At 41.2% G+C, this 23,967-nt stretch overlaps 1 protein-coding gene across 1 annotated transcript in view; it reads left to right on the top strand.

Annotated features, from left to right (window-relative positions):
- LOC124183470 (homeobox protein SIX3) overlaps positions 1–22,222 on the top strand; it is a 36,182-nt gene extending 13,960 nt beyond the window's left edge. The window contains exons 2-3 of the mRNA XM_046572012.1: positions 19,731–20,126; positions 21,624–22,222. Coding sequence (XP_046427968.1) covers positions 19,731–20,126; positions 21,624–22,005 — 778 coding nt within the window. The 3' untranslated portion in view covers positions 22,006–22,222. The remainder of the gene's footprint in view (positions 1–19,730; positions 20,127–21,623) is intronic.
- Positions 22,223–23,967: the final 1,745 nt, after the last annotated feature.

Genomic DNA, 23,967 nt, shown 5'->3' with positions numbered 1-23,967 from the left:
GTTTTGTTTTATCGGATGTTGGAAGCGCGGCCAGAAATGAATTCTTGTACGTATAACGGCTCGCGGGGATTGTACGGAAAGAGGACTGTGCCAAAATTGAAAAATACACCGACAAACGACGATGCCAAAGGCGGGGACAGAGCAGCGTGCCGAGGTGCGAGGTACTTTTCTCGGCTCGAATCAGCATCACCGCGTCACACCGAGAATGATAATTTAAACGATGACTCTCGGCTTCTCGGTATATTCAATTACTAAATAATTGGCAGAGGCAGAGGGGCGCGGGAGTGACGACGGCCGACGGCTCGGGACGGACATTATACGTGGAATTTGCACGATTCGAAGAGTGTTACCTACCGAGTCGCGCTAACTTCGATATTTTCTCTCCTCTCGATCCTCTCCCCCTTTACCTTTCGTGTACACCTTACATATAACCAACCTACCACCGTGCCTGTCCGAGTAGGAGTAGCGTGACTTATCTCCGGCAAATTATAATCCAATTTGCGGTTTACATCGTCTACGACCAACAGCCATACGAGGACTGAGGAGGTTGTTCCTCGCTCGTCTAACCTTACGTATCCACCACCTCGCTCGCACGCCTCTGGGATTTATCTTGCTTGTCAACTTTCGGCTCCTTCGTCGCACACTCGCAAAATAAATACCTACACCTGCCAGCTGCCGCTGCTGTTGTTGCTGCTACTGGTTTCGCCGATTCCAACTTTGACTGCTCTCTGGTTAGCAGCTTCGACCACCGCATACGCGACGTGTCAACAGCTTCAATGTCGTTGTGAAATTATACTTTCATAGATAAATCTAATTTTGTCCATAATTTTATGGGCGATATTCACTAATGGCGAATCTGTGTTAAATGTACACTTAATCACGTAAGTGTCTCTACGATTGGAGCTTGCACAAAAGATCGCAATCTAACCCCGGAACGTAAAGTTGTCCATCACATCGGACTAATATTATATTTGGGTTATATCCAACCATTTGGTCAAGCTGTCCTTTTTCTCTTGATTTACAAATATTGAGAATTGAAAGTAACAAGTTATTTTTATCGGAATCAATTGTAGCCTATGTTACTGAGGGATAGTTTAGCTTTTTATTAGTGAAAGAATTTTTCAAATCGGTTCGGTAGTTTTACAGATTACCCCTTATATACAAATACACAAACTTTACCTTTTTATAATATTATTATGAACATGTGTGAATAAATAATGAATAAATCGAGATATAATATTATGACACTTGTTCAAATACCTGTAGAAATTTGATTAACCCTTAAGCTGCACACCTCCTGTGTATAACACTTGAGATGCCGCGTCAAAAATTGTTGCGTAGGTGCATAGATATCTCTTTAACTGTTATATTTCAAGGAAACTCAGTTATCTTTAGGAAAATCAAATTTTGAATATGAAAAACACATTAAAAAAAAAAAAAAAAAAACTAATTATAACACAACAAAATACAGGAGAATTAATCATTATACTCAAAAAGTCATAACTCAATGAATTTGCAATATTTTAAGCTGACAATTGACTAAGTAACTCTCAAGGCGCAGATATTTGAGAAAAAAAAATATTGGCAAAAGAATATGAAGTAACCATTTTTACAATACTATTTCATTATCCATCTTGGATTGAATAAGATTATTTTCGATGTCTTTCACATAGAATTTACACTGAAATTTTATTTTCCTGATTAACAAATATTATCAAAATTTCCAACCCATTTGACAACTCTAAGCCAAAAACAAACGAAATTTATATCCACGTAAAGTCACTAGAATGCCTGATACCGACGATAAAATCACGGTGACGTAGAAAAAATTGGTACGAAAATCAAACTGACAAGTGAGAATATGAAAAAAATGTCGAAAGTTATTTCGAGTCATCGTCACTTTCGTTCGGTCATAATAACGATGCCGATGCTGTGAAGATTACTGGTCTCGTGTGCGCAGCTACCGATCCGCAAATTCCATCCATCTTTCACCGCTGCACACACACACCCACGCACACAGAGACACGTATGACGTTAACACATACCAATATTCGCAATGCAGCGGTGCAAAATTGAGGTTAAAATTACGAATGACGAGGTGGTTTAAACCGTAGAAGACGGTAACCAGGTGCTACCAGGTGAGTGCCTCGAACAACGTAAGAGGGAAAAGGGACGAGAGAAAGGCGCAGCACCTGATTGTTTTTGCCCCTCGTTGTACGCGGAGTTGGTAAAATGATGAATTACACATCGCCGACGAGTGACTTACGTTACATTGCGTTCCATTCCATTCCATTCCATTCCATTCCATTTCTGTCGGGAGAAACAACAAGGATAATACGATAGTTTGGATTGATCGTGAATGAAAAAATTGCTCGTCCAAAGTCGCGCTTCCTACACATGAATATTACAGTTTTGTTTCCCCCGGCTGGTTATCGCTAATGGTAGACGGACTGTCTAACTAGCCTTGTCCGAAGCAAGAGAGACGCTCACCTTACGATGTGGGTACCTATACGAGTGAGGAGAAGAGAGAAGAGGAGAGGTGAAGAGAGGAGAGAATTAGAGAAGGACCAGGTAAAGGCTGGCATTGTGTTTCAGATCCGTTTGATAATTCGTCCGAGCAATTACGGTAGCCGCCGTCTATTTGAGTCGAGTAAAAGCATAACACAATTATTTAAATTACACTCAACGAACCAGCGGTGAAAACGCCAAGTCAGTCCCGATTCCCGATTTCAAGATCGCCCCATTATCTCTCTCTATCTCACTCTCTCTCTCTCTCTCTGTCTCTCTCTCTCTCTCTCTCTGATTTCCGTGAAAATTTTCTTCTTCTCACAGAAATGTCGTACGTCCGTGATTCCGAATTGCGATCGCTTTCACAAAAGATCCCGGGTGGAAACGTCGCGTATTATACGTACTGCACACGTATGTAACGGCGAGAGATCCGAAGGTGATATCACAGCGTAGGTACGAGGTAATAACTGTATGGGCGTCCACCGAGACACGTCATATCCGGGAGTAAAAATGGCCGCCGGTTATAATTTGAGGGGAAAAGCGACACTTTCTGGCAACGAGATATGCCCAACTGATAACAGCTGAGCCAAAGTGCTTCGCATTTAGAGTAGCGCGAGGTATAATAATGTTATATTTATATGCGATATATATATATATATGTATATATATACAAAATACATATACCACATACAACATGTCGTTAGAGTACTGAACATATTATTTCTTCCTATATATGTGTATATGTATATATATACCTATGTAAGAAAGATGGTATAATAATTTATTTCAACTATACTCGTACATACACAGGATAATTGTTATACACCCTTGGGGAATTTTTTTTTATTTCGGTTAAACAGACGCCGACACGAAGACATAAAATGGCTGACAGCGGTCTGGGGAAAAAATGAATGGCGAGAAAATGGAAATTGACGGAGTTGTCGTCTTTTTTTTTTTTTTTCTATGTAAACTTCAAAAAAAAAATTAAAAATTCTCTTTCGTCCTTTCTGTTTTCTCTTTTTCTTTCGGATTGTGGATAATCGTCGCGTCGAGTTATTAATATCGTATGAAACGAAGGAGAGCGGATGATTAGCCGGGTGTTATAATACGCCTGAATTAAATGTCAGCGTCTCTTTGAAAGGAGGTGTTTATTACAATCTTATAGAACCGGTCGTTGTCGGATTAACGCGTTACGGAATAAATAATTCGATACTTATAAAGAGACGACGCAGGTGAATATATATATGTATATGTCTGAGTATGACAGGTCTGTCGGAGAATCTGAGAATCGATTAACCAGCATCTCGGAGCGTTCAACTCACGATTTCTAAGAAAAAAAAAGAAAAAAATAATCGAAATTCCATAATCATATCGAACCGATTGTACAAGTTTCATAAAAACTGAACCCAAGTCGCTTCCTCGTTCAGATTAACGCAAGAGCGTTGATTCAATCGAATGGTGAATAAAAACAAAAATTTACATGCGAATTTTAATAATTCTTATACCAACCGAACGGAATAAAAAATAAAAAAAATAAAAACATACAATCAAACTACCGCGGTGACGTTTCTGTACGATTGTGAGAATTTATCATCATTTCCTGAGAGTTCGTACAACGTATACAAATGTACCGCACATATTAAGTACCTATTTGTATAATGTTGTGCCATTCGGATTCTTGAATATGAATGAACAATAAAACAACGTCGGTGTTATTATAAATGGCTTAATTTCACCGAGAAAAGATTATCATAAAACGCGCACAAAACTCTCCGCGCCCGTCTACACCTTACACAAAACTTAGGTACAACTTGACGACGATCGAGTCGTGAGATATAAACGAACGAACGAACGAGAGTGTGAGAATAAAAATGCAAAAACTGATAAGCAATAAAAAAAAAAAAACGTGTAATGAGGAAAATGAGATTCCACCGTACGCGTGTATGAAATTCAAGCCTATTTCATATATTATACATATATGGGGGCACCTACGGGTCCCCGTTGCGGGGTTATAATTTTCAAACGTGAAATTAATCGTACGATTGCAGATAACGAGGTAATTACAACACCCGTAAGGACGAGCTGGCAATTTGGCGCAGCCCAGGAAGGCTTCTCGGCTTTTTGTGTAAACGCGAAAGATAAGATCTCGGCTCATACAACATATATATATGTACACATATATACCTGGCTGCATGTCGTTCATCCCTGCGCAGGATTATACTTTTACCGCACGGACATTCCGCTCAGGAACCGCCGCGCGTAAGGAATTTAAAAAGCTCACTTTACCTGTACAAATATATCTATCTATCCGTCTATCTGTCTATCTATCTATCTATCTATCTATTTATCAACGGGTTGCCCTACCTTCCTGCGTCCAGGTATTTGCATTTATTCATCTTGCCCGGTGCTTAGGGCAAAGCACTTTGTTCGACGAATATCTAACATCGTGATTACACGGGTTTGTTATACCTACTCAACTTCGGGATCAAAATTCACGCTGGATGTAAATCTGTTCTTAGAGTAGAGGCGGAAGAAATTAACTACACGAGTAAAGTAAATATCGTTTAATCCAATGAGAACTGGAATCGAGGTTTGCGTGAGATTGTGTGCCGAGACTTTTTTTTCTCTCGGAACTTTCAACTTTCCCATTTTTTCGTTTTCAGATAAGATGGAAGCTATTGTAATCACCAGGAAAATGTCAAGTCGACTTTCGGCTAGATCCTCGGGTTTTGAAGTTTAGAGAATCGCATTCAATTATTTTCCGAAGATCTCGATAACGAGTTATCGGATTTCAATGATTTTCGTCTCAATCGACGCGGTTTTTTCAAACTTAGAACTGATTAGATTTTGGTTTCGATCCGTTCGGTACATTTTTAATTATTTGGATAGTGAAATTCCATAAAATCGTATAACAATACGATATGTTGAGAACGAATGAATGGATTTGAATGAAAATTCATACCGTCAGGTTTTTGGATCGCTAATCACGAATCTAAGGTCATATTTGCAAAATTTAAATTTGGTTTATTCAATGAGCTGAAAAAAAATACAAACATTTGGATTTTGATGAAAATTGGTACACGTAGGTTTTTCGTGTGGCTGATCACGGATCCGAAGTCAGATTGCGAAATCCAAAACGGCGATACGATATGGTGAAAAAAAAGGAATAAGAAAATTCCGATTTCTGTATAAATTGGTAGGCGGAGGTTTTTCGGGTCACCAATAACGAATCCAAAGTCAGACTTCCGAAATTTGTAACGATGAATCCATTATAGTAATTAAGGATAAAAAGAATCGTCATATTTTCATGTGCCTAATACGGTATCCGAGGACTTTGAAATCGTTAATCAGGAATCTGAATTTGTAGCCCGAAATTCGAATTGGATATTATTCATCTCTTATTCTTCGTGAACTTGGAACCTGCAGCGACATAGCGCGACTTAATATTACTAAAATTCGTAAACCATTGACCGCTTTACATTTTTATAAAAACAATGTTCTCTTCCCATCTCCCGGTGTCCCGTTTCCCTCGTATTTCCCTAGGCGAGGGAGGCTTAAGTGGAGCTTGAAATTATTCTCGAGATCGTCGTCGTCTTTGGGAAGTCGTTCTTATTGTTAAAACATAGCTCGATTATTAAATTTGACACTCGAGGAGGCCGCCGTATGATTCCCAGTCCTTCGAAGCAGAATCGCAAGGGATTTTCCCCTTGGTGTTTTCGGACCGAGCGATGGGGCAGAGCGAGTCCAGGTCCCCGGGGACCTCGATCCGGCAGCTCCTCGACTAATTTTACTCTCCAGACCCAGGAATCAAATATACATACACGCATACACGCACCTTCGAGCCGTGTGAAAACACTCGCTACGCCGAAAAAATTCCGCGGTCCTTCTTGTAGGAAGAAAATATATTCATTTAGGTGTGAAAAATTTTCAGATGTTACGCAGCGACGTGTTTAATATGAAAAGAAACAAGCCGAGAGAGAAAGGAACAAATTTATAAACGACTGTATTATTTTTCGCACTTTTCATTTTTCTTTTTTTTTTTCTCAACGCGCGTCTACCTTTCCTTCTTCGTTCTTTCTTCTTTCCGTCGTCCGTGACCCACGTCACTCTCGAATACTCAAAACGATACCGGGTATTTCCGGTCGAAGAAACGGGACTCGATATAACGCGATATACGGAACGGAGTTGGTGCAAACTCAGAGCGATTTGGACCGCGGGATTTCGGCGGAGGGGTCCGGAGTTCGAGAGAGTAAAAGAGAGAAAGAGAGAGAGAGAGAGAGGAGGGACATTCATTTCCCGAGTCTCTGTTGTACGAGCGGTTTAAGGAGCGGTTGAAATTTGAAAGGTCCTTCGAAGGTCAATTCCGTTCTAGTTGTCGTTCGAGAGGAGACTCTATTCTTGCTGGGAAATTGCCCGAAATTGATTTACGAACTCGGCCGCTTCGCTCCTCTCCTCTCCTCTCCTCTCCTGTCCTCCTCCCGTTATACTCGATGAGACTTTTACGTCACAACTTATCGGAATTGATTGATTCGAAACTCCCACGGGAATACGTAACCTGTCTGTCGTACCGCTGCAGTGCACGAATCGTGGCATTCGATGAAAGAAGAAGAACAAGGAACGAAAGGAAGCGAGTGTGATAAGAAGACGAAGAATCATAATCGTGGAATCTTTGCCCGATCCTCGTATCACAGCTTCGAAAATCCCGCACCGACAAACATTTCGTTTGTTACAGTAAGTAGAAAAATTGAGGTATCGTTAGAAAAAACTGTTTGAATATTGTTGGAATTACGAAAAACGAGGTACTTTTTTTGCTAATTGCGACGCAAAATCAGTTTGTGAGGTTTGCTCTACTTTTTTAGCTAAACAAGTCTTTAACGTCAATTTATTCTTGCACAAGCGTTAAATTTTCACAACAGTGACAAGAAAATATAGCAACAGTGATCGTAACGAGAAAGAACAGTAACGGATACCAGAGTTTCCGGTAACAGCTAGAAACCTAATTTTCATTTTATACCTAGAAGAATATTTTTCGATTGTGGTAAAAAATGAAAATAGTCAAAATGACTGAGCGGTAACCGGGACCAAAAATTTCTCTCAGTGCGTATTGCGTAACACTTGGAATAGAAATCCGTAAGGGAGGGTGAGATTTTTCTCGTCGATTAATGAAGCGAGGATCGGAACTTGAGGAGCGACGAGCCCTCGAAGGGCGGAGTTAAACCAAGTGAAGAAATAAGGAGGAAACGGGGAACGTACCTTAATACACGTTGTGCAGTAGCCATGTATAATGTACGACGACGCGGTGTAACGAAAGAATTATTAAGTCGGAAGTTACGCCGTCGTTCGCCATCAATTGCGTCTTAAAAAGAGAGAAAACTCGGGCCCTCCCCCTTCCGGAAGAAAAGAATTTATATTCGTTTAGCTAATTTATGCCCGCACAGCCCCGAGCCAACCGTACAGCACGGCTGAGCCCTTCGCAGTTCTCTACCCCTTGTGTTCATTTTTATTTTCCACGCCCAACAGACGGCGCACCTGATTACAAAAGACAAACGTAATCAGCGAAGGAGACTAGAAACTGGGAACGAACTGCCCGCTGCAGAAACGGCGCTGAATAATCAAAGAATAATGAAATTACTCCGCTGGACTTGAGCGGAGCAATTTCGCATTGCGAATTCTAATCCTTTTTACGCATGGACGTGAAATCGTCAACGTCGTTCTCTCCACCGCAACTATTGCTACACTGAGAAAAGAGTTTATTTACCATGTTAACAAACGTATATTTGAATGTATCGCGAAATGCGTAATGATCGATGAAGATTTGTTAACAGTTGACGAATCGTATTTGGCACAGATAAAATTTGATAACAATAACGAAACATTTATTTCGCGATATATCTAAATATGAGTTTGTTGACGGTAAATTATTAGTTTTCACCTCCCGAATTCTCGGCGTCATCGCACGAGAGTGTAAATCGTTACGTTCGTTATGCGAACAATATTTTTTACCCTTCGAGCCGTAAAATTGGAAGAACACGTTGTACAAAAATTGCAAAAATAGCAGATATAAGGTCGTGTATGTGAACGCAAAGCCCTCACTGGAAACAATAATACTTTACTGTTATAAAAAAAAAATAATTATTATTATTTATTAAAAGTAATGATAATATCAATTTTTTATTTCGTCATAGAAAGGTTTTGAACTGAGCAAAACGAAATGAACTGAATTCGATAGTGTCATTTACAAATAAAAAATTGAATTCAATCAACCTTGATTAATCAATTGTTGATTTTTGAATTGTTTAACAGAAAATGAAAATAACATTTGTTAATTATGCCTCCCAAAGCTTGGCCTGTATTTTCTCGTGAATTTGATTGAAATTTTTTCTTTTTTTTTTTTCTTTTCAGCAAATAAGTAATTCCAAAACACGATTGCCACGCCACCTCTTGGGGATAAACTGATTTAACAATTCTCAGAATTAACCAGAGACAGCAACTACGAGTGCGAGAGACAACGATTCGGGGAATTTAATTCCTTATTCGTTTTAAACATACCGGTGTGTAAAACGGTACTTTACACCCGCAAAACGGATCGTAAAATCCCATTTTACGCCTAGGTAGAGCAAAAATAAACAAAAAAAAAAAAAACTTATATTACGTTATAATTCTTCTCTACGAGGCGCTGTTTGGCAAATATGAAAAAATTTGACATCGTTCTTTGGATGTTTTTATTAGCAAAAATGTTACTTCGGAAGCACCCGTTAGACGAAGGGATAAAGGTAGCTGCCCCGGTGTAACGCAACACTCTGGGCACAGCCCTGATCCTGATCCTGGTTCTTGAATAAGATAGGATCTTAGTGATCCTGCACGCCACGATGTGCACTATACTATTTCAGTGCTCGCTGCACAAGTCGCAGAAAATGTACGTGAACGCCGGTATTATTTTCGAATAATATCACGTATGCGAGGACGGCGCACGTGAGGATATTGACACCGAGGCGAGTATATCGCGTGTAAAATGGTGCAAGGATATCGGCGGCAGAAAAGCGAAATCGGTGGTAAAAGGGTTTGGTGTAATTTTTTTTTTCTTCACCTGAGCTAAAATCAACCAAAACAATAAATAAAGGTAAAAAGCATTGTGTTCGGTTCAGCATCAAAGTATATTCTGATTTATCACATTTATGAATGGTAAAAGGACGCATTCTCCATTTTTTCTGGTTTTTTTTTTATTTCGGAAACGACGCTAAATCCTTTGAAACGTAAAGATTCCTCGATTTCGGGAAGAATGTTTAAAATTTGTTGCTTGTTTTTTATTCTCAAATAATAATATCGAACGTAACGGTACGTGGAGGTATGTCGGCACTTACGTTCTTGGACCATTAGTGAACGTGATTATTCTTTGTAAAGTTCGTCCGAAGACTGAAATGAATGATTGACAAACTGCTCCGATATCCAATTACTGAACGACGATGTTGCAAGAGAATGGTCATCGATGCGTTGGATTGAACGCACCGGTTTTGGTCATCTTAGTATCACTTTCGGTAATCCTTTTAATCCAGTTGCGGGTACACGGAGAGAAATTTTTAGTTCCGGCGAATATTAATCACGAATTCGATGCTTTAATCAAAGAGATTAAAAGTGAAATTGATGCAAGATAGAAAATTTCACAAAGGTACACTTGGGGATAATGAATTTGAGACGGCTAATTTTTTTCCATTAGACAGTTACGTTGGCAACACAGAGAAACCTACAGCGCCACAGTCGGCCGAGCGCGAAACAAACTCAATCTCGATAAACGTAACATAACCCATGAACGTCGAATCTAACCTTAGAATACCGCGGGGATATTGTTGGATTGACAAGTCAACAAGTATTCTAAGGTCAGATTCAACGGTCATGGGTTGTGTTACGTTTATCGAGATTGAGTTTGTTTCGCGCTCGGCCGACTGTGGCGCTGTAGGTTTCTCTGTGTTGCCAACGTAACTGTCTGGTGTAAAAAATGATGCGTTTCAGACTCACTGTCCCGAAGTGTACAAGTAAGCGAATGGTAACGTAACCAGGAATGGTGCAACTACCCTACACCGAGGTTTGTTTCGAATTTGGCGTAACCCGATCGAAAGCAAAGTCAGAGCAACGGCACCCCGGATCGTGGCATTGCACAGGCCGGGGCCTGAGGGCATGAAATTGTACCCCTATCGCGCATTGATATCCCCCGGTCGGTCACTGGAGCATGAAACAGTTGAGCATCGACAATGTAAGCCAATCAAGACCCGCGGGCGGCGTAGTCGAAGCGAGGCAAGACGAGGGACGGAAGGCGGGTGGGTAGGTATATCAGAGACTGGGAAGGGTAATCGCCTGAAATTGCATTAAATTTAAATTTTTAGTTACGTCAATCCCCCGGGGGATAACGCGGCCCATCGTCTGCGCCGCTCGCCGTCTCCCGATCTCGGTCTTTTGATGCTGCGACAAATTGATCCACCCAGCTCGCTTCTTCTATTCTAGCCAATTCGATACTGGAATACGCGCATCCGAACCCGAGTCAAAATTCAGCGCCTACGTTTCACCCTAACAAGGTTCGTACGAACCTACTTTGAAGGAAACTTGACCTGGAAATCCTACATTGAACCTTCAACTTCTAAAAATTAAAGTACCAAGTCGTACTTTGACCCTCTGGTAGCAGACGATTGAACATGTTTTGACGCTGTTCGATCCGCTGCTCCTACATTTGACCTGTAAATCATCCCCTATAGATATATTATTACAGCGACATTCGAGTGTTCACAATGAATAATCCAAGGGCTGTTTCGACATCATTTTGATAAGTTTTAACAACGTTTGAAAATTAAGTATTGCATTGCGACTGTATTCATTCAACGTTCTTATGAATACAAAAACCCTTCTAACTGATCGCTGGTACAGAAAATACGATTAAACGCATGTGTAAACCAATTCCTGTTTATTGGGATTTTAATTTTGATTTCACACGTTTTGATCATATTTTTTGTATTTCAATCATGTTCAATCAGAATCGTATGGAGAGTTTCAAGCCAGCAGGTTTTACCCCACCTCTGGTGGTTTAAAGGAGGATCTAAACAGTCCCTACTATGAACCTAAACTTCGTATATCGTGAAATTTCGGACCATTTTAGCGTCAAAATATGGTCTGATATCGCATTGAAATAGAACCTACCTTAGTATCTTCAGTCGGAGCTCCAACGTAGGGTTTAAAGTGGGCGCTAAATTTCGACTCGGGAATCCAACTTCGTCACCGGCACGTCTCTGACTGTTCCAAAAGCAGGAATATTACTCCTACGTTAATCCATCGCGAGAGGAGTCCTCAAACGTTCGATGTACGTTCGATGTACGTTTGAATTTGGACTACATCCGAACCCCGAATGGACTCCAGATCTCGTTGGTATGATGCTCGAGTAATTGGAAGCACAAAGTTGTCTCACCGAATTGGATTTCACGTTAGAATACGTTGAATTGTTGAAATGGCAAATTGAACCTCTTTGTTGTCAGAAGAAATGGAATTTCCTAATGGTCGAAACTCGATTACAAGTTGAATTCCACCGGTGAGCATTGATAAGTATACATGTACGTAGGTAGCTTAACCTTGATATATCTTTTCCTGCTCGTTAATGTTTCTCCTCATTCCTACGTCATCGTATTCCAGTCAAGGGTACAACAAGTAGGTTAGGTTACACCGAGCTATTCACGAGGGCGCGTATCTCGCACACACGGATAAAGGGAGAATCGACATAGATGTGTAGGTATACCTGAAGCGAGTAATTTTGTAGAAACGAGCATTCTCTTTGGTGGATTGAAATCTTAAGCCCTGTGGGGGTTTCGCGTTATTACCGAGGTAGAAAATGATCATACGCCAGCCAGCATCCCCTGTTCTCGAGGTCACCTCCTCCTTCTCCTCCTTCTCCTCGTCCTCATCCTCCTCCCCCTGCTCCCTCCTCAACCTTCGACGTTTTCCTTTCCTTCCCTTGCAGACATGCCCGCACGATGGTGGTCGAGGCCACATTATAGTGTACAAGTTAACCGAGCGTCTAAACTGAAGCAAAAGCAACCTAAACTATAGTGCCGGTAAGTGGTAAGCCATGGAGTATGGAAAGGACGAATACGGACGTAGGACGAGGATGAGGCTTACGGTGTAATTTGCAACGGCTTAAGCCGCCAGCTCCGACCAATTTGATCCCCCGCGTGTGAAATCTTATACCTCGTACGATCTTTACGTCTTTTTTACCCGCAATATGTTTTTTTTTCCTATTTATTACATTCACTCTTTGTTTTATCGTTGTTTTAATTAATTTATTTTTTCAATCGAGCGGAGCGCAGAGTCCGCGAGACTTCGAGTGCATCGCACGGCAAAGAAATACACACGAAGTAGGAAAAAATGAATATTCATATATACTCCCCATGAAAAGCGATACCCCGAGCCATCCGCTCTACGGTCAATGGGCGGTGTCGCAATTTTTCTTTTACCTCATCGTTGCTGGTGCTGAGTATACCGTATACACCGTACTCCTCCACTCTTGTGTGTACCTATACTTACATACCCGAGAGCATCACGAGCCGAGAACACGAGCTGGTGGGTTTTACGGGCTGTCGCCCAGAATCTGGAGTAAGAATTTTTTGTCTCTCCGGTATTACCACGCATACAAGGAAAAATGCTTAATTTAGTGGATAAAAAGGCGGCACCGCGGCGTAACCACCGGGAACTCAATACCCCGTAAGGCAAAAATATTCCGTAAAAGTTGGAACTTCGCGTCATCCGAGCATGCCGAGCATTGATCAGCCCGTAATGAAGTCGTTTCACCTCGAGTCCGACGCAGTTGAAGCGATTACACACTAAGGAGAGCCCAGGGCATGACGGTTCGCTCGCGGTTACCTCGAGAGTGCATTAAACAAAACACTATATTAACACACGGGGGGAACGTCCGGTGTTTAAGTACCTATACCCACACTTTGGCTTGGATGTGGCTGTGCTAGGGGCCGGAGAGCGTGCGTGGCCGACAGGTAGTCGATGATTTGCAACATTTTATCCACTCGAACATCGAGTGTTTTAAACCGACGACGGTGCAATATGGCGGACTCGGGCAGGGATGGAAGGCACGGTTGACAAGCGATCTCCACTTCACCGTACACCAAGGAGGTTCCTTCCATGGTGCAGGGCAGCCCAGTCCATGCACCGCAGGCCCTTACGATTCTTCTCTCTTCCCCCGCCCTCGCTGATGAACCGAGCAAATGTTTATACAAGAACAAAGCTACGCGAGTATCGGCTGTCGCCTAGCTTTTCACTTGTTTTTCAGACATACCTGTATTCCGATATGTTTGACGATTTTAAGTGACCAAATACACTTCAGGGGAAGGGGAAACAACCCACTGAACATCAGGGGTTGAACGAAGACGGATAAAGTTCCCGAGAGAGAGAGAGAGAGACAGAGGGAGACGGGGTCTTGAGACTGCGGCCGAAGAAGTAGGTCTGGTTCCTCCAACTCCATTTTCACAAAGATCCGATCACGGACCGTGCAAAAACACGACCAACCCAATGAACCGACATCCTGAACATCTCGGAAAAAGTACCGAGACCTCTTCGAATCCGAAATCCAATTGTCAAATCGAATGGTCACGTGCGAGGATCGTTGGATTGAAACGTCTCGCGTCTTTGTCGTGAAATTTAAATCGTCGTTCCGAATTATGTCGACCAGCTGTCTCTGGGACGTCTAAACATCTTGATGAGTTTCATCATACTCAACAGTCGGGGCGAGACACGCCTCTTCTACTGGACAATGTCGGGCCAAAAATATCCTACAGTCATCCAGCTAAAGCCGGTACATTCCCACCCTGTGACAAACGTCTCGCGATGACTTGTACGAGTCTTCAACCGACCCGCTTTCAATCCCTCCGAAGCTTTCGTACGTAGGTTTATACTCTAAATAAGTAGTCTTGATCAAGTGTGAAAGTGTTTGACGAATCTCGCTTATTCGCTCCAGTGCGATGTTGCGTACGTATGACAGGACGTCGGGAACATTCCAATGGTCGAGAGTGCAACGTTTATAGCGTCACAGTTCCGCCTAGGCATCACCTCAAATATTAATTTTTAAAATGTTTGAGCATAAAGGCGTGATTCTCACGGCGATATATGCGCGCGTTGTGTGATCAGGATGGTCTCATTTGACTTTGGGAACAAAGCCGCTGTGAAATCGCGTCACAGCAAGAAAACGGATATCGGACCAATCGTACATGTGTCATAGTCCGATCTCAGCTTCTCATGGGCGGAACGTAGGTAACATGGAATTACATCCGAACGATTTTTTGGAGACATCGCGTTGTGGGTAGGTACTGACGAGGGACAAACAAGGTACCAAGAGAAATGGTCGGTTAAAGTGTTTGCCGAGGACCCAGCTGAGCGGTCCACACACAAAATTCTCCTTCTCTGTCGCTCTTTCACTCTGTCCTTCTTCCTTTCTTTTCATTCTCTTCTCTCTCTATATCTATCCGTCTGTCTCTCTCTGTCCGTTCCGTCTGTCGTGGGAAAAATCTCGAAAATTAAGTCCTTCCGAAACAAGGAAAGAGCAGAACCGCTCTAATCCTGTTGTCTCAAGTAAAATTGCTTGCGCGCTGAAAAAATTATCCCCGTTTCAACGGGCGGCCGGATTCTCGTGCATACCTCGGGACCTCTACTGTCCTAATCCTGTTTGCTTCACATACCGTTTTACCTCGGCCAGAATAAAAACGTGTAATTAAATTACGGTTTCGAACCCCTTTGCGGTTCATTGAATTTCACCAAATTTATGTTTTTTTTCGTTTTCTCCCATCCCTCTTCCCACGTCATCTAGCTACCGGACAGGTTTCACCATTGCAGTAATAATTTTACAGACAATTTAATGAGGCGTCATCTAATTACAAAAATCTACCGTAATTACGGCAACATTTGGCAGGCGGTTTTACAATTCCGGGATGTGTACGTTCCAAAGGAAACGAAGGGGAATTGAAAGGCACGGTAGAACAGATACGGAGACGGTACGTCGAGTATAAGCGGAACCATGGATAGAGGGAGAGAAAATACAGAATGGAAGCAATTCGATTGACGACAAAAGATCGCGATTCGGGGTTCGAACATCTCGCTCATTGTCGGTATAAATGGTGTAGACTGCGGAACGAAGTCAACGTTGGTAAATAATTAAAATCTTATCAGACACAGTTTGTGTGTCAGAGACTTGAGTGCGACGAGAATAGGGTGTCCTTGTACGAAAGGCAACAGAAGATGGAAGGAGGATGTTTGCCATCAAACACTAAAAGGGCTCTCAACAGATCCTCCGCTAGTTTTTTGTACTCGCTCGTGTCCTCTTCTCATTGTCAGACAGAGTAGTCAGTCGCTACTGCAGTCTAACGCTCAGGGAACGAATGTCTCTCATCGCGAGAAGAATAAGAAGAATACTAAGAAAAGGAACGAGAGAAACTGAGGAAAAACAAAGAAAAAAATTGAAAAAAATTTTTTATCAAATAGTGAAAGGAATGAAAATCGTGAATAATACCTACTACAAATGAATTTCCGCACGTCCGCGATTATTGCTAGGGGTATATTTTACGGGGTATCTGTTATTTTCGCAGTCAACGAGCATCGACACTGCCGGTACCGGCGGATCGATGCTTGAATTATCGTTAACGAAGGAGTTGAATGACGGCTGATTAAGCCACGTGCCACTTGGCAGCTGCTCTTCGAGCCCGTAGTGTCACTTGCGCTTTGACTACGCGCGGCGTTGCTTCAAGCACTCTCGAATCGATTTGCCGCAGGAGGAAGGCAAGTAAGTATAGGAACCAACCAACCAACGAACCCGCCGCCTCTTCGTCGCTAAACTTCCGTCGACGACGAGTATCGCCGATCCAAGTATAATAAAGAGACTTTCTTCGAGTCTATAATGTACCGGAGATTCGAAATCGTTAGAAAGTTTTATAGCTTCTTCAAATTTCGCAACTGCCCGATGGTTTGGATGTTAGAAAAAAGAAAAAAACCAAACATCGTCTCAACGAACGCTGCGACGGGCATACGTTGAGAGGGGCAGGAAGGGGGGAACGGAGCTGGATGAAAGGAGCAGTATCGTTTTAACGTCTCTATTAGCGGCTATTAAAAGCGAACAGCGAAAAACCTCTCGTCCGAATCGCGCCCTCTTCACATACCGCTTCGTTCGGTATCACGTTACCCATTGTGCCAGCCTTGGAGAGAGCTCAGATTTTCGAACGATATACCCATTGTAAAGGCCGGGGGTATTTAGCATGGGGTGGAGAGAGTCCGGGGAAGATTGTGCCCGGGGTACCAAGCCTATAGAACGTCTCTCTATGGTGTCTCGTGACACACGGGGTACGATTTTGTTAAAATGATATCCCCCGACCCGTCAGTATTATTATTTTACCTCCACCCCCTCCCCCGGCAGACGAGAAAGAGAGAGAGAGAGAGAAAATGAAAAAAACACGTCAAAATAAAGGAAAGAAAAAGAATATCACGAACGAATCACACACGCAACAGGAAATGGAACTTTGTGAAATGAACTCGTGTTGATATTATATTCTTTCGATTCATGTACACGACATAAACTATCGTGATATTTTGTCACAAACATCTTTTACGATTCTGACGTACTCAGAGATGTCTCGAAAAAACACTTTAAAGACGTTCCTACTCGTGGAAGGGTTTTGATAACTTTTAGCAACACGGTCGCAACTGGCGACTAATTTTGATTCAATCTTCACGCTGAGGAAAGATTGAGAAATAAAGAATACTGATAAATTGTAGACATGCGGCTATTAGCGAGAATCGAGTTATTTTTCACTCTTTGTACATACCTCAATTCAATTCCTTGCGGTTCCTATTGCTGGCACCATTATCCTTTACGTTTTATATGCTTATTTGGCGTGGTCAAAAAAAATGATTGGTCATCCGTTCTAAACGTATTCTTGGTACAGACACACCCTAATGACAGACCCACGTTCTTCGGGCTCAGCTGACGCGTTTTAGTTCACTTTCGGGATCTTTTTCGATGGGTTCCGGTAGCACGGGACGAAAAATATAGGTTGAAAAACGAAAGAGGAAAGTGGGAAGCCGGGTATAACGAGCCGAGATGTCGGACTATTTGCGACGATAATTAATGCCGAGAACGCGTTCTCGATTTGAACACTCTCGTTCTGTTCGTACACTCGAAAAAAAATTGCCTTATTTCGTTTCATTTCATCTTTTTTTTTTTCTTCGCCCCTCTTCGATCCTCCTTTTTCAATATCAATATCAAACGATTGCAAAGAGCTTGAAACTCGCGTCGAGGCCAGACGATCGACTTGTTTCTCAAGGCAAATGTGCTAGGAAAAAAAAAGAAACGACTCGGAATTGAAAATCAGTTAAAAATGACGGGTACAGGGATTATGATAATTAATACTTTTTAAAGCGGTATATCGTAGATATCGGATAGATCGGCATAATCAAACGGATTACAGGTGACACCTTCACCGAATCCAACTATGGCTAAACAAATCTCATTTAAATCACATATCTCTTGTAACGCGTATAAGATTGAGATTCGTTAATTTTTTGCCCCCCTGTTCGTTATAGTTAATTCAAATTGATTCAGCGTCCGCAAGTTGCAATCTGCACTTTATAAAATTTTATCAAGAGAGTAAACGAATTTTGAAACTATCTGCAGGAGTTTCGAAACAGGAAGAGAGGAAAAGAGATTACAAAAAATGGGAAGGGATTAAAAAAAAAAAAAAAAATCTGTGCGGCCGGTGTTTCGCTCGTGGGATAATCCGCAGAGCCATGCTCAAAGTGGCGAATTTTGCGGTCGACGTTTTAACGCGGAGAAAACCAGCGCCGAGCAGTTCACGGATATAACGCGTAGTCATGACAACCTGAGCGACTTGCGACTCAATTAGCAGGGAAAACACGGGACGCCGTTTCGCGTTTATACTCATCGATCTGAGAGCGGGAGAGAGAAACAAGACCGACTAAACCACTGAGGTACAGAGGCATATATATTTATAGAGGTATTATGGCCGTGAAGACATTTAGTCAAAATCGTGCCTCGATGCTCGGAAACAGAAACTGGAAGAAACGGCGTTTCGTTATCAATGAGTTTCGATATTAAATGATAAATGCTGATGCATGGATTTATACGTAACTGCTTCGATATTTCGTTCTGCAGAATTACTTACAAGAAAATTTCAATTTGTAATTATTATTAGTAAATCGTAATAAATTGGTTATCGTGACGATAGAGCTCAAATGCCGTCATAAATTTTGTCCAAGTTTGATTATTTAGTGCAAGTGTTGTACCGAATGATAAATATATTCTGGCAATTTTAACGTTACGTCTAAATGAAAATATCATAGCAACAATTTTGCACGACTAAATAAAAATAGAAGCGACTAGAATTTTTTGCTACAGCTACGAAACAATTTTTTTAATTCGTATCCACAATCGTATTTTCGAACCATGGTTGAAGACTGTGTACAATAAACGCAAATATAAATATTTCTCCGTGTAGCTATTATTAAAAAACTATTAGGATTCAGGATGAAGAACAAAAAACAAAAGTCAACCGAATGATCGTTATAATCTCGAGTGTCTTTAGGCTAATGGGAAAACCGTACTTGTTATACCCACTTGAAAAAGCTTAACTGTAACTCTAAAAAGAACCATCTTGGCCAAAAAGTTCGGTTCAATAAATTATCTCGATAAATGTAGTCGTCAAGAGTTTTCTAAATATTTGAAAGTTGAAAATTTTTAAAGAACAAAATCAGTCGACCATCGTCTGTACCTAAATGCAAATAATTTTCTGTTTACATATCAACCAAATCTGCAAAATCGTTTCTCTGGCATCGTGAAGAAAACAACACATTTCCAACGTGATTTTACAATGTGGTACCAATTATTTTCGGAGGGTACCTTACAAAGCGCTAATCTGTCGGTAGTCAAAGGTCCTGGTTGAAATGGTCCACCAACTAACCGGCGTAAAAATACACTGACGCAAAAACAGCCCGTGACAAAAAGTTGAATTATATTAAACATCGCAAGTATTCTTATTTTTCGTTGGGTTATTTATTCTGTATTATTTGCTCCTGTAACTAGCCTCAAAGCCACGCGATCATTTCCGCAAATTTCTCGACTTTAAATTTTGACATGTTGTTATTTATTTATTTATTTATTGTTTTTTTTTTTTTATTTGCAGAATGCAGCAACAATCGGGACCGGGAAGCGGATCTCAGCGACGAGCCCTGAGCCCGGGACCCGGCGGAAGTGATTCGGAGGACTCTGACATCTCCCTGGGACGAACCTCGCCGCCCTCGCCGGCATCCTCGCCGCCTCCGACCCACCAGCCGTCCCCGGTTCCGCTGGGCTCGCTGGGCCCTCTGCCCCCACCGCCCCTCAACTTTCGGTTCGACTCGGCGCAGCCCCAATTCCGGTTCGCGCACGCGCCGGCCTTCAAATTCTCGCCAACCGGCTTCCCGTTCGGACCCCATAGCCCGCAGCACAACCACCCGAGCATCGCCGGTGGTGGGATATTCAGACTGGCTGAAACCAGTCCCTTTCAGGCCGTAGGACCCAGGGGCGATCTCGGCTCGAGGTACGTACCGAATGTTCATATCCCCTGTATTCCAGCTTCGCTTTGTTAGATATACCGGGACAATCTCTTGAGACTTGAAAATCAACCGCGCATGCGCCAATTTTATCGGCCGTTCGCGCAGGCTGGCCAACCCGAGTTTTCAGCTGTCAAACTTTGTTTCTGCCGGCGATGTAGTTGATACGAATTTTCGAGGTTAGAATCTCGGATAGTTGAGGCATTGACTCGGAAAGGTTTGGAAAGCATTTTTTGTCGGGTCGGAAAGTCGATTCTTCGAAGTACGGTCGGAATTTAATGCTCATGCGCTTTGAAAATTCAAACGTACGCATTTTGCGTAGGTTGGCCCGCCTGCGTCGCAGACAAGAATATCGCTGCGGGAATATTTCACCGACCAATGAGATTTAATTATTTGGCGCATGCGCGGTTGATTATCAACTTTCAAGAAATTGTTCCGGTATTTTATTGCGTGTCAATTGGATTCATCACGGTAGGAACAAAAGTCTGACCATGCAATTTTCAAAGCGTCAATTTTCTTCAGTCTTGCACGTGTCGGTCGATGAATTTTTTTTTTTTTTAACTGGGAAAGTTACTGCCAATCCAGCCCTATTTTTAACGAAATTGAACGAAACAACGATATTTGATTCATCAAGCTTTTCGAGATATACACGTTTCATTTCTGTAAACACGTGAGAATAACAAAAATGATATTCGACAAAAATTGAGAAAAGGAATACATAGAATCCACGGTATTCAGTACCCGGTAAAGTACATCGTAATGCGAAAAACGATAACAAAAATAACATCTTTTCTAGAGTCATTTCAGCTCATTGATTATCAACGATTGATAATTCTTATACAAAAATGACCAAGTCACCGTATTATTCGACAAACAAATCACTGCGCTTGGCGTATAAAAATTCCAAGTTTAAAAGTCGATCTGACTTCTGAATAGTCGGAGTCTCTAACTTTCCACAACGTAAGCTTTTACCATGGAGCCATTAATTGCGGATGCAATTAATTTACAAGATTGATGTATTGAACAAAAAAAAATCACTACTTTGGAACTTTTCGAACAGATTCGAAATATTTGAGCTTCCAAAGTATGAGCAGTTATATTTTGCTTATAAAATTTAGACAAACCATTTACTTAAATTCAGGCTAAAAGTACAAAGAACTTCAAACTGATACAAATTTTAGCCACTTGAATCTTGGTAAAAATTAAGTCCCTTTGCAAGAATTGACACCACCTCGCAGGAAGGCAATCAACGGTCGAGTTTATTTGATAAAAAAAAAAAACAAAAAAAAAAAACATGATTTCTACGTAGCAGGGATCAACAGTCTATGCAACGAGTGACAATCAAACGATTAAAATGACTGCGATCATTGATGATGCTTGCGCTAATTAAAAATCGATCAATAGTTAGCAACGATGGGTCCGACAAACGTTGGAGACCCGAGGAATAAAATAAATACGATTATTCCCTGACGGTTGTTTTCCAGACTTCCGGATCCGCTGGGCCTGCCACCCCCGCGACTCCACCCCCACAAAGGGCTGCTGCACCACCCTCACCCCCCGCACCAGCTGACCGAAGGTATATCGAGGTTATCGGACGGCTCTCGTCTCTCCGACGGCGGCGTTTCCCGTCTCTCTGACAGCCTCTCGGAGGCTCACAGCCCCCCATTGATGGCGACGAATCTCTCCGTAACCGGTCCGCTCAGAGTCGCGGTGCCGAGTCCTCACACCCCTTCGTCAAGGGGCAGCCCCCCGGCGGGGCAGCATACGCCGCAAGGTCACGGCCAAGGTCAGATGATGAAGAGGATAGTGACGCCCCCGCCGCATCCGACACCCCCAAAAATTCACAGGCCATTCTCGCCCGCGTGATACGCGAGGAGATGAAACGTTGCGTGAAAATTGATGCGATTCAACGGAGTATGATGATAATAACGATGATAAATTCAATGGAAATACGAGATAAGTGTATAAATAATAATAACGTCGCGATAAATTCTTTAATCGCAAATTTAATACGCGACACCCGATCGTTCGAGAATTATAATCGAGCCGTGGTTAAGTAGTGACGATGATTATCTGAAGGAAAGAAAAAAAAAAACGATACGATGACTAATAAATTTGACGAAGAATATAAATATAACGTAATATCAACGGCGGAAGACAAGGCTGCTTTCTTTTTTTTCTAACGTTTCCAAAGTTCAGCTGGATTTGAACGTGCATTTTGTATAATACATACGATAAACGAATTGTGAAAAAACGAATGGCGTTATTGTAGGTAATGTGATCAAAATCAATATGAAAATACAGATGAACGGAATGCTCGTTGAGGCGCACAAAAAAAGCGATGTACCTACATCAGTGTTACAATGTGACGGAACAGTTTTGTTGCATGCATAAACGTGAAAGATTCAATTTTCAATTCAAAAATATAACTTTAGAGACGACGTAAAACCGGATCCCGACAAATAAACGTATATTGTAGAAAAGTGAAACGTATGGAAGAGAAAAGAGAAAAAAATAAAAAAACAAAAAATAATAATAATCATAGAACAAAGAGGGAAAAAAAAACAAAAAAAAACCTATAGAAATTCATTCGAATGTTTTGCGGTGTATTATTGAAAAAAATTGTTACACGACGACGCGTCGAGTTAATAAAAAGAAATAGAAATAAATAACAATGGTAAATTGACATTGGTTTTTGTCAAAAAAAAAGAAGCCCTTTCCATACCGTGGAAAAATTCTAAAATATCGATATTGATAAAACGTTTTATTATCGTCAAACTTTTATAACCAAATACTCTTCTACTGCTACTACCTCTACTTCTACTGCTCTGAATCTTCTTCCTCATCTTCACCGTCTTTCCTGTTTTCTTCTTTGCTCCGCTAGTAGGTATGACAAAGCTGTGTAAAAGTAAGATTAGAGCTGAGAAGCTTGCGAAGCTAATCGAGAATCACTGGATGAATAAAAAAAATTAAATAAAACGAACGGCAAGGACAAAATGAAGAAGAACCATCTTCGCGCTTAGCCCGGAGCAATGTTATTCCCCATTACCTTTATCCCGAGCATCAATCACCTAATCGTGCCCCTGTTTTTTGTAGATAGTATCGATAGTAAAAATTCTCGTATAACCAATTCTATAGCATTAAAAACAATACATATACATGGACTGTACTATACATAAACCGGCATACAAAACTCATGCGTATGTATATACATATGTGTACATAAATATGAATAGGAATACATATATATGTACGTATATATATAAATAGTTACGATTATTGATATGAAAATGACACACACACACACACACACATATATATATATATATATATATATATATATTTTTTAATATATATATATATATAAATATATATATGTTAAGAAATTAACATTTACAAATATTATTATTATTACTATTATTATTATTATTATTTTACGCCTGTACATAAATTGCCCGCCCAAAAATATATTATCAAATTATTATACGAAATTTAATTTTTATATTATTATTACAACACCTGTCACGCTCTCCAGAGTTTCCTTCTATCGTTCTCACTCTGTCATTCTATCTCGATGTGCAAGCACGAATCATATGCATTATAGATACATAAATTATACATGTGAGGAGATAATATATATATATATATATACTCAACGTGTACGAGCGATTTCTTTCTTTTTTTTTCACGTCGAGTATAATATGTTAATATAACCTTTCACATGGACAGGCGAAGAAAATCAATCGATGTATAACGTATACACATCCGGAGATATTAATCTCCTTGCCGTACGAAACACATCAAACATCGAAGAGAAGTATCTTGCTC

Source organism: Neodiprion fabricii, chromosome 5, assembly GCF_021155785.1.
Source record: "Neodiprion fabricii isolate iyNeoFabr1 chromosome 5, iyNeoFabr1.1, whole genome shotgun sequence".
NCBI classification, from domain to species: domain Eukaryota; kingdom Metazoa; phylum Arthropoda; class Insecta; order Hymenoptera; family Diprionidae; genus Neodiprion; species Neodiprion fabricii.
The sequence above is the reverse complement of the archived record's forward strand: the minus strand, read 5'-3'. Positions and strand labels throughout refer to the sequence as shown.